The sequence below is a fragment of the Colletotrichum aenigma genome, assembly GCF_013390185.1.
Source record: "Colletotrichum aenigma strain Cg56 chromosome Unknown KSG_Cg56_contig09, whole genome shotgun sequence".
Classification (NCBI taxonomy): Eukaryota; Fungi; Ascomycota; class Sordariomycetes; order Glomerellales; family Glomerellaceae; genus Colletotrichum; species Colletotrichum aenigma.
In genome coordinates, this window is record NW_023500915.1 from 1,676,561 (window position 1) to 1,690,843 (window position 14,283).

Genomic DNA, 14,283 nt, shown 5'->3' on the forward strand with positions numbered 1-14,283 from the left:
GGGAGGGTTGCTCTCGTCCAGTCGTCCTTGTTAACCCTTCCAATCACAGTCATTGCCTGCATTTTCCCCGTCCCATTTCCCTCCAATGACGATGATGATTTGCCCGCAAACAGAGCGGCGAGGGGTTCCGTTGTAGCAGAGGTCACGGCCTAGAAGCGCCTGAGACACTGCTTGACATGGCACCTCACCTCAGGTAGCTAGGACCCTGCCACTGCCACATGCTCTGCAGCACAGACTGGCGTGATCAGTTTGCTTTGCTTGCCGTCCGCTGCAGAAAAAACTGTTCTGTTGCAGAAGATTGACCTTCTTCATGCATCGGGGTAGCGTGACGCCAGGCTGTTGCTCACCACGAGCGCGAATTACCACAGAAGAAGGGGAAAAAAACTCTCAAGAGCTAGAAGAGTCAGCTTTAGTTCAGGCCCAAAAGCCGATATAGGATCACAAAAGGCTCCATCAGAGTCATTTAGGTCGCGAGCAGTGGCCGAAGAGAGGTCCGAGGTGAAGAGACAAGCAAGCCCCCGTTGTCTCGCCGCCAGGTCAAGGTTGACGAGGAGTGGCCGATGTTATCCATTGATGCCAACCCAAGTCGCGGTACTCGAAAGGCCGCAATTGAATGCGAGAATCTGCCGCATAATTCAGCGCAAGTTGCTAGAGCTCTTGTAGTACCTCTACTTTGCTCGCCGCCCACCCACCGGTCCCCGGAACACTTTCCTGTGACGATCTCGGCTCGGCTACCCTCCCGCTCTCGCTCGCTCTTCGCCCTCTCTCGACATACCTGGTCCAAGGTATTTTTTTCGTGGTGCTTGACTCTTGCTTTGACAGGTTTCAATTGCAACCGGCCATCTTTCTTCCCTCTTCCGCTCCTCGCCTCCTTCTCCTCATCAACGTCCCGGTCTCCTCCAAGTGGTTTGCTGTCAATTGCCTTTTGCTTGTCGCAAACTTCCCCTCCTCCAACTCCAACAAAACCACCGCACTCTTAATTTTTTTTTAGTGTCTTGTCGTGGCTTCGCGATCGTCAGCGTTAGTTTTCTAGTCCCAGCCGTCTCTGCTCCCGCGCCTGACACTCTTCACGCATCAAGCAAGCAGCAGCAGCATCCTGCAGCAAGCCAACAGCTCCGGAACCCAGTCATCTTGTTGCATCGCTTCCCCTCCTTCCCGTCCGCCGCCACCCGGAATCAGACTACTACCCGGTACCCAGCAGTTCAGTAACCGCGGCTCTTCTGAGAACCACCCCTTCCCCGCGACCGACCGACAAGAGCCGAGAAAAAAAATAAGGGAACCCCTCATAACAAAAACCCCGCGATACACACAAAAACCGCCGCCATCATGAACGCAGCCCGCTTCCTCCGCCGTCCCGCAACCTTCGCCCTCCGGCCCTCCTTCGTCGTCCCCAACTCCTCCTTCTCCGCATTCAACATTGCCCGCACAATGGCTACCGCCGCCAAGATCAAGGTCAAGAACCCCGTCGTCGAGCTCGACGGCGACGAGATGACCCGCATCATCTGGCAGACCATCAAGGACAAGTTCATCCACCCCTACCTCGACATCGACCTCAAGTACTACGACCTCGGCCTGCCCTACCGTGACGAGACCAACGACAAGGTCACCCTCGACGCCGCTGAGGCCATCAAGAAGTACTCCGTTGGTGTCAAGTGCGCCACCATCACCCCCGATGAGGCCCGTGTCAAGGAGTTCAACCTGAAGCAGAGTGAGTACACCTGGACGTATCCGCCTCCCGTCACTTTCTTCCCCCTTCTATGCGCCGGCGTTGTGGCTGCGTGAATCTGCAAGCAATTGCGGTTCTCCAGCCCCCAACCCCGAGATATTTGTCTCAGTGCCGCCGCCGCCGCCTGCTCCCCGCATTCCGGGCGCTGCGCCGGTAGCTGCATAAAATTTTCCCGGCGCGAGCTCCCGCATGGCAGATGCAGCCCCGGCCCCTCCCGTTCTCCCCGATGCCCTTAGAGTTGCAACCCCATGACAAAAATAAACGTACCTCCTTCGTAGACTAACACAATGGCCCCTCTCCGCAGTGTGGCTCTCCCCCAACGGCACCATCCGTAACCACCTCGGCGGTACCGTCTTCCGCGAGCCCATCGTCATCCCCCGCGTTCCCCGCCTGGTCCCCGGCTGGAAGAAGCCCATCGTCATCGGCCGTCACGCCTTTGGCGACCAGTACCGCGCCAAGGATGCCGTCCTCCCCGGCCCCGGCACTCTGAAGATGGTCTACACTCCCGAGGGCGGCGAGCCCCAGGAGATCGAGGTCTACAAGTTCAAGGAGGGCGGCGGCGTCGCCCAGACCCAGTACAACACTGACGAGTCCATCACCGGCTTCGCCCACGCGTCCTTCAAGCTCGCCATCCAGAAGGGCCTGCCCCTCTACATGTCCACCAAGAACACCATCCTCAAGAAGTACGACGGCCGCTTCAAGGACATCTTCCAGGAGCTCTACGACACCCAGTACAAGGCCGAGTTCGAGGCCAAGGGCATCTGGTACGAGCACCGCCTCATCGACGACATGGTCGCCCAGATGGTCAAGAGCTCCGGCGGCTACATCATGGCGCTCAAGAACTACGACGGCGACGTCCAGTCCGACATCGTCGCCCAGGGCTTCGGCTCCCTCGGCCTCATGACCTCCGTCCTCATCACGCCCGACGGCAAGACCTTCGAGTCCGAGGCCGCCCACGGCACCGTCACCCGCCACTTCCGCGAGCACCAGAAGGGCAAGGAGACCTCCACCAACCCCATCGCCTCCATCTTCGCCTGGACCCGCGGCCTCATCCAGCGCGGCAAGCTCGACGACACCCCCGAGCTCGTCGCCTTTGCCGAGTCCCTCGAGAAGGCCTGCGTCGACACCGTCGACGTCGACGGCATCATGACCAAGGACCTGGCCCTCGCCTGCGGCAAGACCGCCCGCGAGGACTACGTCACCACTAACGAGTACCTCGACGCCGTCGAGCGCCGCATGAAGAACATCCTCAAGCAGAAGCTGTAAAGTGCCTTCCAGACTTAGAGCGCGGCCGTTACACGTGTGATCTCCCACGAAGTTTCAGGAGGCATACGATGAAGGGCAGGGTTTAGACTAGACCCTTGACAACTGTAGAAAGGAAGAAAAGAGAAGGGAAGTGCCGCCTACGGCCTCTGTACCTATGGGCTTTAACGACATTGGGTATTTCTGTTTTGCGCGGTTTGAAGCAAGAACACAAGCAGACGGCATGGGTATACAGGCATCTTAGTGTGTGCGGATTGTATTTCTCGTTTTATTTGATATCACATCTGTTTAGCATTTACTTGCGAGGACAGAACGGAGGGCGGGGGAGAGAGTGAAGATAACCTTGGGGGCCATCTGTACATAGGGAAGCACCCAGTGGTAAATAAAGAAACCAACCAATTTTTGAACACAATCTGGATGATAGTCCACTATGCTGAAAGAAGATGGAGAAGCACAAAGAAAAAGGTGTCATTTGATTTGCTGCCTTGCCTAATTTACCCCTTGCGAGAAAATGCTCCCGCGATGAATTTCCGTGACGCCTGCCCTGCCTACCACCTGCATGCCCCATACTCGAGCTTTGCGAGGCTCAGGTCTCCCACCCGCCGCACAGCCAGCCCACCACGAAAACACGTACGTGCCGTCGTCTCCTAGGTCTACCTTTCGGAGCACTGATTCTCCCCTGAATGGTTTAGTGTATGATGTACAAGTCTAGAAAATAGACGATTGCGACGGACCGAGAAAGAAAAAGAAGAGGAAAAAACAGACTTTTCGCGCCAAGCAATAGTGCTCCTACAACGCGGCAAAGTAGCCATCGCACATCCATCGCACCATGTAAACTTCGAGGTCTTCGCATCCATGATCGCCTCAGTAGTGACGGAGCTCAGCCAGCCTTCGAAACCTAAGAGCCGCCCTCTAGTCGTCCAGGGCTGCGCTCTTACGCCCTCTCTTTGATACTGTGGGAGTTCCGGCGTCGGCTCCCTCGCTCTTGCGCTTCTTCTTGGCCGGACGTCCTACAGACCCCCTGGGCCTGTAGCCGCCGTCATCGTCGTCCTTGGCGGCTGCGCGCTTCCTCTTACCGCGGCCGGTAACCGGGGTCGCGACGGCCACGTCGTCGTCGTCCTCTTCCATGGCTTCCCAGGCCTCGGCGGCCTCACGCATAGCTGCAGCACGCTCGGCGGCGATGGCAGCCTTCTCCGCCGCCCTCTCGGCGGCCTTCTCTGCGCGAGACGCCGCGAGGGAGGCGCGCTTGCCGCCGCGAGAACCGCGTCCGCCTCGACTGCCCTCGCCCCTAGCACCGCCGCGGCGTCTGCGGCCGTCGGTTTGCGGTGTTTCGACGGCGTGCTCTTCGTCTCCTACGGCTGCGGCGGCGGCGTTCTCGGCATCTTGCAGGAACGTCTTGGGTGCGTGCTTACGGAGCCAGTTGTACACGCTCGTAGGGTTCTTCATGGCGATGTTCTGGGACAGGGCGTGCGGATTGGCTTCCGGCAAGGGAACGTTTGTTCGGGCGGATGGGGCGAGGGTCGGGAGGAGGTGCTCCCGGTCGATGCGCCTGTCGACATCGTAGAGATAGTCGTCGATGTCGTCTGGGGTGAGGAAGGCTGGGGTGTGCGATACTCCGGGGGCGGGCTCCATGTCTGCTACGACGGAGGGGGAATGCTCCTTTGCTTGAACATAGGTTGAATGAGGTACGTCCTTGAGAAGGACCGTGAGAGACTTCGTCGGCTTGTTGAGCTCATCGGTATCGGCGGCCTCGACAGCGGTAGCCTCGTCGACATCGAGCGGGGAATACGGCACATCTTTGGGTGGTGGTTGGGCGATGTCGACGCGTTTGTCGAAGGGAATCTGTGCTGAGGAGTTCATGTCCATGAGCAGATCAAGGATGCGACTGGTAAGAGAAAAGTCAATGCATTGTCGAAAGATTCAGGGGGGAGGCCGTTGATGGCATTTCTGGTGGCTCACTCGTTCTCGATGGCGATTTGCTTTGCAGTGGCGAGCGCTTTCGACTCTTGACGATGCAGCTCCTCGCAATCGTGCATCTTCTGGTCGAACGTGATGCGCATCTTGCGGTACTTCTTCTTCCACGACTTATACGTCGTCTTTCCGTCGCCTGCCCTTCCGTCGTCGGAGTCGTTGTGTTCGTCCTTGACGTCGCGGGCGACGCTGCCGTTCGCGTCTTCCATTGCGGCGGGCATGGTGAGTGCGTGTGAGGGTTTTCGAATGCTCGTTCCGCAGAGAAGTAATCAATCGCGACGGCCGAGATGGATGGAGTTTTCGTCGATTGGAATGTGAAAAGGAAAGTGGGCGAGCTACGCTTCAAATGGTATGGTCGTGCTCATCGGATACTGATGGGGCTCGCTGTTGTTGATGACATTGATGGATAGTTGCAATTGTGTACGGGCGACGTGACCAGAGTTGCGTTGGGGGTTTCCACGGGCGCGCGGATGCAGGGCGAGGCTGCGATCGGTCCTGGCAACTTCTCTCCAGTAGGAGCTTGGGAAAAGCGTCAGTGTCGCTGATACGCCGACAGTGGCGTGGTGATAAGAAAGGTTCATCTTGCTTGTGATTGGTGTGGCTTGAGCTGGGGTCAGGGAGTGTGGCTATCACATCTCAAAACTTCACATTTTGCCTTCCACGATCCATCACCACCAACTTTTCGACAACAATTCACAGCTTGGCTTTGTTTGTGAGAACCCAATACTACGATTTTTACGATATCAAGGGGTAACGAAAAAAAAGCTTCTTTTCAAAGATACCCAAACAGTTGAAAAAAAATTGAGCTGGTACTCTGAAAGCGAAGGAGCTTTCCTCACCCACAAATCTACCCCTCAGCTGCATGTTCCGCAGCTTTTTCAGAACTAGCAACCCTTTACGAATGGCTGAAAACGCTGCAAAGAGACTCAAGATGTCGCCCGTCACTATCGGCACCCACAACGGCCACTTCCACGCCGACGAGGCCCTGGCCGTGCACATGCTGCGCCTGCTGCCCACGTACAAGGACTCCAACCTGGTTCGCACCCGCGACCCCAAGCTCCTTGAGACCTGCCACACCGTCGTCGATGTTGGCGGCGAGTACGACGACGGCAAGAAGCGCTACGACCACCACCAGCGCGGCTTCACCACCACCTTCCCGGGCAAGGCGACCAAGCTCTCCTCCGCCGGCCTCGTCTTCATGCACTTCGGCAAGGCCATCATCGCCCAGAAGCTCAGCGAGGGCGCCGAGACCCCCGTTTCCGAGGACAGCCCCGAGGTCGAGCTCCTGTACAACAAGCTGTACGAAAGCTTCGTCGAGGCCCTCGACGCCCACGACAACGGCATCTCCGTCTACGACCCCAAGGCCGTCGCCGCCGCCGGTCTCGAGAAGCGCTTCAGCGAGGGCGCCTTCACCCTCGGCTCCGTCGTCGGCCGTCTGAACCCCAACTGGAACGACCCCGTCCCCTCCGACCCCGTCGAGGCCCAGCGCCTGGAGGACGAGCGCTTCGCCAAGGCGAGCCGGCGCATCGGCGAGGAGTTCGACGCCGACCTTGACTACTACGCCAAGGCATGGCTGCCCGCCCGCGCCGTCGTGCAGGCCGCCTTTGAGAAGCGTACGCAGTACGACCCCCAGGGCCGCGTGCTGGTTCTCGAGGGCCAGAGCGCTCCCTGGAAGGACCACCTCTACTCCCTCGAGGGCGGAAACCCGTCCGTCGTGTACGTCTTGTACCCGGAGAAGCCCGCCCCTGATGCCAAGTGGCGTGTGCAGGCTGTTCCCGTCACCAAGGATTCTTTCGAGAGCCGCAAGCCCCTGCCCGAGGCGTGGCGCGGATTCAGAGACGAGGAGCTCGACGGCATCACTGGTATTCCCGGGGGTGTCTTTGTCCACGCTGCTGGGTTCATTGGTGGAAACAAGACTTTTGATGGTGCCAAGGATATGGCCATCAAGGCGTTGGATCTGTAAAAAAGGTCTTCAAGACGGATTGGTCACTGGGAAGAAGGATATTGGGACATGGGACGGCGCATGGCATCAGAAAAGTGTCTTCTGCTTATCAATACATCGGGATCCCATCAATGCCTGTTTCTCGATGTTCGATAACTATCTGTGGCCTTCTGACTGTGCATGGTATGATGATATTAACACGGGCGTGACCTGACTGGAAAGTGTTTGCACTTTCGTTGGTTCCGCTGGGATGACCGGGGACGGCGTGGGTTTAAGGTAACCACCGGAGTGCTCGCAGGCGAAACGATCCTGTACGACGACCTATTGCCTTTCCACAACTCATGAACGAACCGGTTGAACGGCGGAGGCCATGTGCCTATTGACACAAATTCTCGATTTGGCTGCTTTGATGTATCGTTCTCTTCCTCCGCTTCAGCCGTTTACACATGTACGGAAAATCAGACTTCCTGGTAGTCCCGCGCGGAGCGGGAAAAACGGTCAGGAGCGCGGCGTAACACCGCCAGCGCCCCAGCCGTCTATCCACGACAGACAAGCCGACGACATAAGTCCACCTCCGCCCAACAACCGATTGTGCTTGGTTTCCCACCCATTCCAACGCCAAGGAGTTTCATGAAAAGATCAAGACTTCATCATAACATCGTAGTAGAAATCCAACCCCCCGACAAACAACCAATTTGCCTCCGGGGAGTTTCCGATAAACACCCGTACAAAACCTGGGGTAACAAGACAGAGAAAGGACAGCGGACTAAGGCATTCGGGCAGACCCCTTATCTTCGGATGGGGATGGCCTCGGTCTTTGCAGCGCCGTCAATGACTGGCGTGCTGTTCTCGTTGTTCTTGTTCTCGACCTCCTCGGCGCTGGTCTCTCGGTTGAGGAAGCTGGACTCCTTCACGGGGCTGCCGGCTTGGGCTCCGCTGGGAACGTTGGGGTGGTGCTTGGCGCCGTTGTTGAGGGATGAGGAGGAGTTGTTCACAGGGCTCGAGAGGTGAGGGATGTTCTCGGGAACGGGGTGCTGGCTGCCTACGGCACCAGTGTCGACGCTGTCGCCCTTGCCGGCCTTGGACATGGCATAGTCGCCCGAGTCGAAGTACTTGCGCTCCTTCAAGTGCTTGGCGAAGTGATCGGAGCGGGAGGGGAGCTTGCCGTAGAGGCGGAAGAGACGTTGCTCCTCGGGAGAGAGGGACTGTGAAGAATACTGTCAGCAGGCGATATTATTTCAACCGCTGCGGCTCATTGAGTGGCCGTTTGTGTGCGTTGTGATGCAATCGCGGGCTTCGTCGTCAAGGTGGGGGCCATTGGGTAGGAAAGAGGGCGTGGCTGGTGCCAACGTACCGAGACGTCGATCTTGTTCTTCTGAAGAGGGTTCATTTTGACGGCAGAAATCGCTTTCGGGCTTTGGTTTATGAGGAGTATTGACGCTCGATAGCGAGAGATTTGACAGCTTCTCAGGGTACGAAGAAGCAGAGCCGCGGGAAAGAAGATCGGAGAGGAGGGACGTTGATGTAGACGGAGGTGGGATGCAGTGCGAATGTGACGGGACTTGGAGGTGCAGTGGGTTGGTAAGGCGGCGGGTGCGTACTGTGCTGGTGGTTTTTAGCGGGGCCCCTTTCTTTTTGGAGAGGAGGGGGGAACGGCATCCGTCAGTGCAGGCCATTGGCGGGTGGACACAGTGAAGTCAGTCTGGTTCAGTGCCAGTGCAAGGCAGGTGTCCCAGACTGCCTGCCCTTCGCTGGTGAAGGCGGGACGGGTGGAGGCAGAGGTACGTACCTTTTCTGGTGAAGTGCCGCTCTATCGATCAGCAAGGTCGCTTGGAGATGCGGGCGGTGGCATTCAAAGTCGCCGCTGGAGTTGGAGAGTGGTGGAAGGGAAGTTCATAGACAGCGACGAGAACTGGTGGGCAAGACACTTATGCGACAAGAGTTGCCTTCTGGGGAAAACAGACACAAGGTGAGCAGAAATTCGCATGACCATTAGGGTCAGGATTTCGGCGGTTTTTGATTGCTAACTATAGACTGGGAAAATTCGGTTTCATCTGGTGGTTCCCGTGGAACGCAGAAAGCATAGCCATGTCCTGTACAGGAGACGAAAGGGTCCAGCAGGTCGAGGGGCAGGCCTAGATCCAGGAGCCGGGATAGGAGGCAAGGCAAGGCAAGGCAAGGCAAGCAGCTACTACTCCATCCCGTCGTCGTCGTCGCCGTAGCCGCTGCTGCGAGCTAGTGGTTGCATGAATGTTTACCGTCCGTGTTATTGCTACCTGGAGTAGTTTCCCTGCTCTCGGTTCCCAGTCACCAATTACCAGCTCACGGCTTGCTGTCTGGCCGACCTTGTTTGCCCTGTCTTGCTTTTGCATCGCACATCCAGGTATTGTTGTTGTGGTTGCTGCTGTTGCTCCCTTGAAGCCCAACGCGTTGCTCTGTTGCGTCAATGCATCAAACCCCAACGACTCCAATTCTCTGGCTGGGCTTTTGGGCTGGATGACACACGAACAACGGGGCTTTAGGGAAGACAGGACCCTGGTTTGTTAGCCCGAGACTTGGGGGCCATCCATTGGCTGCGGCTGGAGCGAGCTGGGGTTTCCTTCCGGCTCGAGACATGGCTCACCTTGCGGATGGCTCTGACTGCTTGCTGGAAGTCCCCATCGTCTTTCTAACGGTGCTGTCCTGACCAGACCTGGCCTGAGTCTTTACTTTCTCGGTCCATCGTCTGTTTGCATCCTCCCCATTGGTCTGAGATGCTTTCCGCAAGGCATTTTGTCTGAGCAACAGCAACAACAACACAAACACGCGCGCTCACGACTCATTCTTTGGCCAATGTCGCGCTTCAATGGGCCGTTTGCTCTTCTTCTCGACCGATGCCAGCAAGTCCCCAGCCATTGGCACCGCGACGTTCCGTCCTACCGGAAATCTTCCAGTTGGTCACTTGACCACCAGGCCCCCGTCCCCAACGGGAAAGGATGAGCTGCGTTCTCGGGACTCGTTGCAGCTCGCATCTGCCATTCTGTTTGGACACTCCCACACTGCCACAGACGAAATGCGACGCCCTTCTCGGATCAGCCAAATAGCTTTCGCTGGCCTCCACCGAGACACAGGATTCCAAGAAGGATTCCAAGATTTCGCACGTTGATTCTCTTGTCCTTCCCTGAATATCCTCGGGGTCTTGAATGACTGTAATGGCCACCCGATCTACATGGCCTTGATGCCGGACACCCGTTGGGCCCATTTGGGCCGTTTGTGGTACCTGCGGCTGCCCCGCGGCTCGCATATCCGGGAACGCTATCATGGCCACACATCCAAGCTCCGAGCTCTCACCTTCATCATGCCAAACGGCCACTCGACTGGTGTCACTTCTTATCAGCATTTACCTGGAAGACGGCACTCACAGGTGCGACAGCTAGTCGAAGGAGGGGATGATCCTCAACGCTGATATGGCACCCAAACTCCCAAGTGACGTAAAACGGCCATCCCTGCCGTGCCACGGTGGAGAATGGTCAAACGACGAAACCACCTCAGAGCTCGTCGACTTACAAGTGCTGCTAGACACCATCAACCGGCCTCCAAGACTTTGAAAACCCCCTTCGGTCAATGCTGTCTTCCCCCGCATCCCGCCCCCAAGGTGGTCTCGACTTGTTGCCCTCTCGTGATGCGCAGGGAGCAAGTGCCGCTCGTCACAACCTCGATGAACGAGGGGCAGCTTAGCCTACCATCCAGCTTTCTTTTCTTTCTCTCCCACTCACACCACCTTAAGTCGCAAAAGTCAGACTGCCGTCCTCGCCGAGGCCACCCCATGAAGCACGAAGAAGCACAAGAAACTTCGTAGCGATGGTAGCCGGGGCTCTTTTCATGTCTTCCCGCACTCAATGGGATGCTTCTGCTACCCTTCTTTTCGTCCATGGCTCCATCTGCCGCCGCAAGACTACGACCATCATACGATCCCGCGTGGTTGGTGTTGCACAGTCAGGACTTGACAGCCGTCAGTCCCCTGCTGGTTCAGCGGCGTGCCCACGCTTGGCCCAACGCCGCTAGCCGCTGATAGAGTTTCCCGCTCCGGTCCCCAGGGTAGCCTGCATGCATATGCTGCCATCCTACCGAAGCCCGCCATTCCCGTCTCGTCTGGCCTCAAAAGGAAAGTTGGAGCTGGAGATGCTTTCGGGTTTTTGGGGGACAGCATGCCTTTTTCACTCCCGGCCGAGGCCCCGTTCGTTATTGATACCCCGCTTATCAGCCTTCGTTGCATGCATGTACAAGCGCCAGACATGAATCGTTGGATTACCATCCTGACCTCGTGATGATGGTCCGCTTACACGCACTCGCGAGCTGTCACAGCAGATGCGTCCCATGAATTAAGTATTAAGCGGCTACCAACAAGTATTACATGGACTGCGCCGTCTGAAGAAGAATCGTCACACCGAGCTTTCCGAGAAACCATCCCTGTCTTCAACCGTCACCGAATGGTCTAGATCAGTATCTGCTTCTCCTTCTTCCACTGCTGGACAAACTCAATCGGAACCTTGAGGGTCTGAGCTACAATCTCCGGCGGCGTCAGGGCGAGCCACTGGGTAAGAGGAACGTCGGCGACCCTGTCTGATTTGTACAGCTCGATCCACACGAGGTCTTCCGTGTCGGAAGTGTTCTCGATGTAGTGTCTGCGGAGCATATCTTTCGTCAGTAACAGAATCCGGCACGGCGCCCACGGAAAAGAGGGGCTGACTCACCCGGAGTTGTCGGGAAAAGCGGCCGTGTCTCCCGCGGAGAAGTCAAACGTCCGCGCCGCTGCGTTGCCGATGAAGACGGTGGCGCGGCCTTCGCCCTTGTGGAAGTACAGCCACTCTTCGGCCTAGAAAGTGTTAGAAACTCAGTTCCGAGTCCCGGACAAGAGTGCGCCCCTACGTTTGGGTGCCAGTGAAGCTCTCTCAGACCTCCCGGCTTCAAAGTGACGAAGGTTGCGGCGATGGTCTTGCTAATGGGGAAGTTGGTCGAGTCAATCTTTCTGAACTCGCCGCCGTTGCCGGGCACCACTTCCGCTGGATGTTCCAGGGTGCGATACACGAACGAGCTGTTGCCTGACAGGTAGCCATTGGCGCCGGCAGTCACGTCCTGAGTGGCGATGGTGCCGTTGAAGATGTACGGGTTGGTGGACGGCAGCTTCTCAAAGACCGAAGGGTCGACGCCAAAGTTCTTGGCCAAGATGTCTCGAGGGGTGTGAGCAAGCCAGTCGACGATGTTGAAGGTTGTGCTTTTGCAATGTCAGCAGAGTCGTCGCTTGCAATGAGGGAGTACGCACCCGATCTTGTCAAAGTCGGCCTCGTCAAACGCAAGCAAGTACTCGTTCTCATCGTCGAGCCCCTGAATTGTGTGTGGCAGTCCCTTCGGAAAGTACTAATATCATCTTGTGAGCCAACATACAAGTAGAGGATCGAGTGTGAATACCCAGATATCTCCATAGTTCAGCTTCTCAGCTTGGTACCTGCCGTTCTCATCGACTGCCGACACGAGCACGGAGCCGGAGTAGACGATGCCCCATTCCGCCTGTCCGCCACGCATTGTCAACACATCATTCCGCACGGGAAGATGGTGGGATGAACATACCACTTTGTGCCAGTGAAGCTCTCTAATGGCCCCCTTCCTGAGATGCTGCTGGGCAGCTGCAATGTCATGGCTCTGGGGCAGATCCTGGATGACCTGCTCGCGGACCCAGCCTCCGTTGAGGATCCGGGTCTTGGAGTCGGAGAATCTCCACTTGAGGTTGGGCACCACGCCGTTGTCGGTTGGCTGCTGGCCTAGGTTGTCCGGGTTGTCTCTGTCGACTTGGTTGTTGGTGCCGCCTGTGCTCTCCCGTGTCAGTGAGGTATTCGAGGTATTCGAGAAGGTAACATACCAAGGATCGGGCCTCCCTTGCCATTGGCGTCGATGGGCTGGCCGACGTTGCACTGCGCGTCTCGCTTCTCGTTCTGGGGCGCCGCGTTGGTGCTCGAGGCGATCGCTGCGAGGCCCAGCAGGGAAGCTTGGAGGAGTCTCATGATGAACGGTACAACGACTGACTGAAAACCGGCGCAAAGACACGAGTGACAACTGTTTATCCCAGAGTCGAGTGACGTTCAAAGAAAGGGAGGATTGCGCTCGTCTCAGCATTGCCTTTATACAACCACAACATCCACGGTCTTCCGTCTCTGAATCTGTTATTACACAACATGCCCGCCGGCGATGGCGGAATACTACACGGCGCATCACGTTCAAGCCAAGCCATGGCGTCTTACAGCTCGGCAGCAGCAGGTCTGCAGCATTGTGTCTCTCGCAATGACGACATTGAACTATTGATGCTACCTGGTAATTTTGAGTCGCCAATATCTCTTTCGTGCTGCAGCTCTAGCTCCGTGATCGTCGAGAGGTTCGTCTTTGAACGAGGAATTTTGGTTGTGTTGACCCCGGCCATTCGACATTTCTCCGAAGATCACGACATCGAAGGAAAGCGTGGGGGGAGAGGAGGTTGCTTGAGGGCTGCACCTGCACCGGTCAGGCGCGCCGATCGCTATGGGGCCGGATCGTGTTAGCTTGGAAAGCTTAGTTTGACCGGTAATTTTGTTTTGTTTCTTGGCTTACATGAATCTTGGGGTGGGGGTGCGGTTGTTGTTGCTTCCTTTTGATGTTAAGGTGCGCGTTTGATTTGGACAACAAGTGCTTTTCAACACTCGAGATCCAAAATGCGCTGGTTGTAGAAGTAATAATAACCATAGTGGCGACGACGACGACGACGACGATAGGAATAGCAATGATGATAACAGTAGTAATGACGATAACGACGACGATGATAGCAGCGACGATGACGACGGTAGAGTAGAGAGTATAGCCACATGAAAAGCAGTCGCTCTAGCACAGGAAAAATAGGCGGTCTCATAAATCTGACTATCTTGGTGAATATTCGTCACCAAGGTATGAATTACAGAAGTCGAGTGCAGAGAGGTACACAATACGACCACACTGCTTCCGAAAACCATCATTTAACTGTGCGACCTTCAGGTCGCTTTTCTTGAGCTTGATTCCACAGCGTTGAATCACCGGAGCCCAAGAATATGGTAATCAGAAAAGTCGTTTGCTTCAGTCTCCCTTGACTCTCAGCCTCGATCTGGACAGTAAGTTGCCGCTAAAGATCCTGACTCCTTCGAGACTCCCTGATTCGTGGGGTATGATGCCATCCCAAGCTATTGGAACCATCAACCAACCTGAGTAATGTTTCTCTGAATCCCACAGGCAGTGATCGACAGCCTCATCGTAGTCCAAAAGTCTTTCCAAGTCAGCTTCTTTTTAGCCATAAAGTTAAGCATGCGTATGACTGCAAGCTACCGCTGGTCGTCGATCCCTCCTG

General features: G+C 56.5%; 5 protein-coding genes across 5 annotated transcripts; 2 read left to right on the forward strand and 3 right to left on the reverse strand.

The window, feature by feature from the left end:
* Positions 1-1,326: 1,326 nt before the first annotated feature.
* On the forward strand, positions 1,327-2,992 carry CGCA056_v013133 (Isocitrate dehydrogenase; the record flags this gene model as incomplete). Its single annotated transcript, XM_037328377.1, has 2 exons — positions 1,327-1,708; positions 2,031-2,992. 2 exons carry the CDS (start codon positions 1,327-1,329, stop codon positions 2,990-2,992), a joined length of 1,344 nt encoding a protein of 447 aa, XP_037173359.1.
* Positions 2,993-3,901: 909 nt separating this feature from the next.
* On the reverse strand, positions 3,902-5,181 carry CGCA056_v013134 (uncharacterized protein; the record flags this gene model as incomplete). The annotated part of the gene is made up of 2 exons (XM_037328378.1): positions 3,902-4,874; positions 4,949-5,181. 2 exons carry the CDS (start codon positions 5,179-5,181, stop codon positions 3,902-3,904), a joined length of 1,206 nt encoding a protein of 401 aa, XP_037172987.1.
* Positions 5,182-5,891: 710 nt separating this feature from the next.
* Positions 5,892-6,923, forward strand: C27H6.8 (UPF0160 protein C27H6.8; the record flags this gene model as incomplete). The annotated part of the gene is made up of 1 exon (XM_037328379.1): positions 5,892-6,923. One exon carries the CDS (start codon positions 5,892-5,894, stop codon positions 6,921-6,923), a length of 1,032 nt encoding a protein of 343 aa, XP_037172889.1.
* A 767-nt stretch (positions 6,924-7,690) lies between these two features.
* On the reverse strand, positions 7,691-8,292 carry mug134 (mRNA stability protein mug134; the record flags this gene model as incomplete). The annotated part of the gene is made up of 2 exons (XM_037328380.1): positions 7,691-8,107; positions 8,257-8,292. 2 exons carry the CDS (start codon positions 8,290-8,292, stop codon positions 7,691-7,693), a joined length of 453 nt encoding a protein of 150 aa, XP_037172885.1.
* Positions 8,293-11,376: 3,084 nt separating this feature from the next.
* Positions 11,377-12,940, reverse strand: CGCA056_v013137 (putative oxalate decarboxylase; the record flags this gene model as incomplete). Its single annotated transcript, XM_037328381.1, has 7 exons — positions 11,377-11,566; positions 11,636-11,757; positions 11,811-12,156; positions 12,205-12,266; positions 12,327-12,449; positions 12,510-12,745; positions 12,799-12,940. 7 exons carry the CDS (start codon positions 12,938-12,940, stop codon positions 11,377-11,379), a joined length of 1,221 nt encoding a protein of 406 aa, XP_037172881.1.
* Between the last annotated feature and the right edge of the window lie 1,343 nt (positions 12,941-14,283).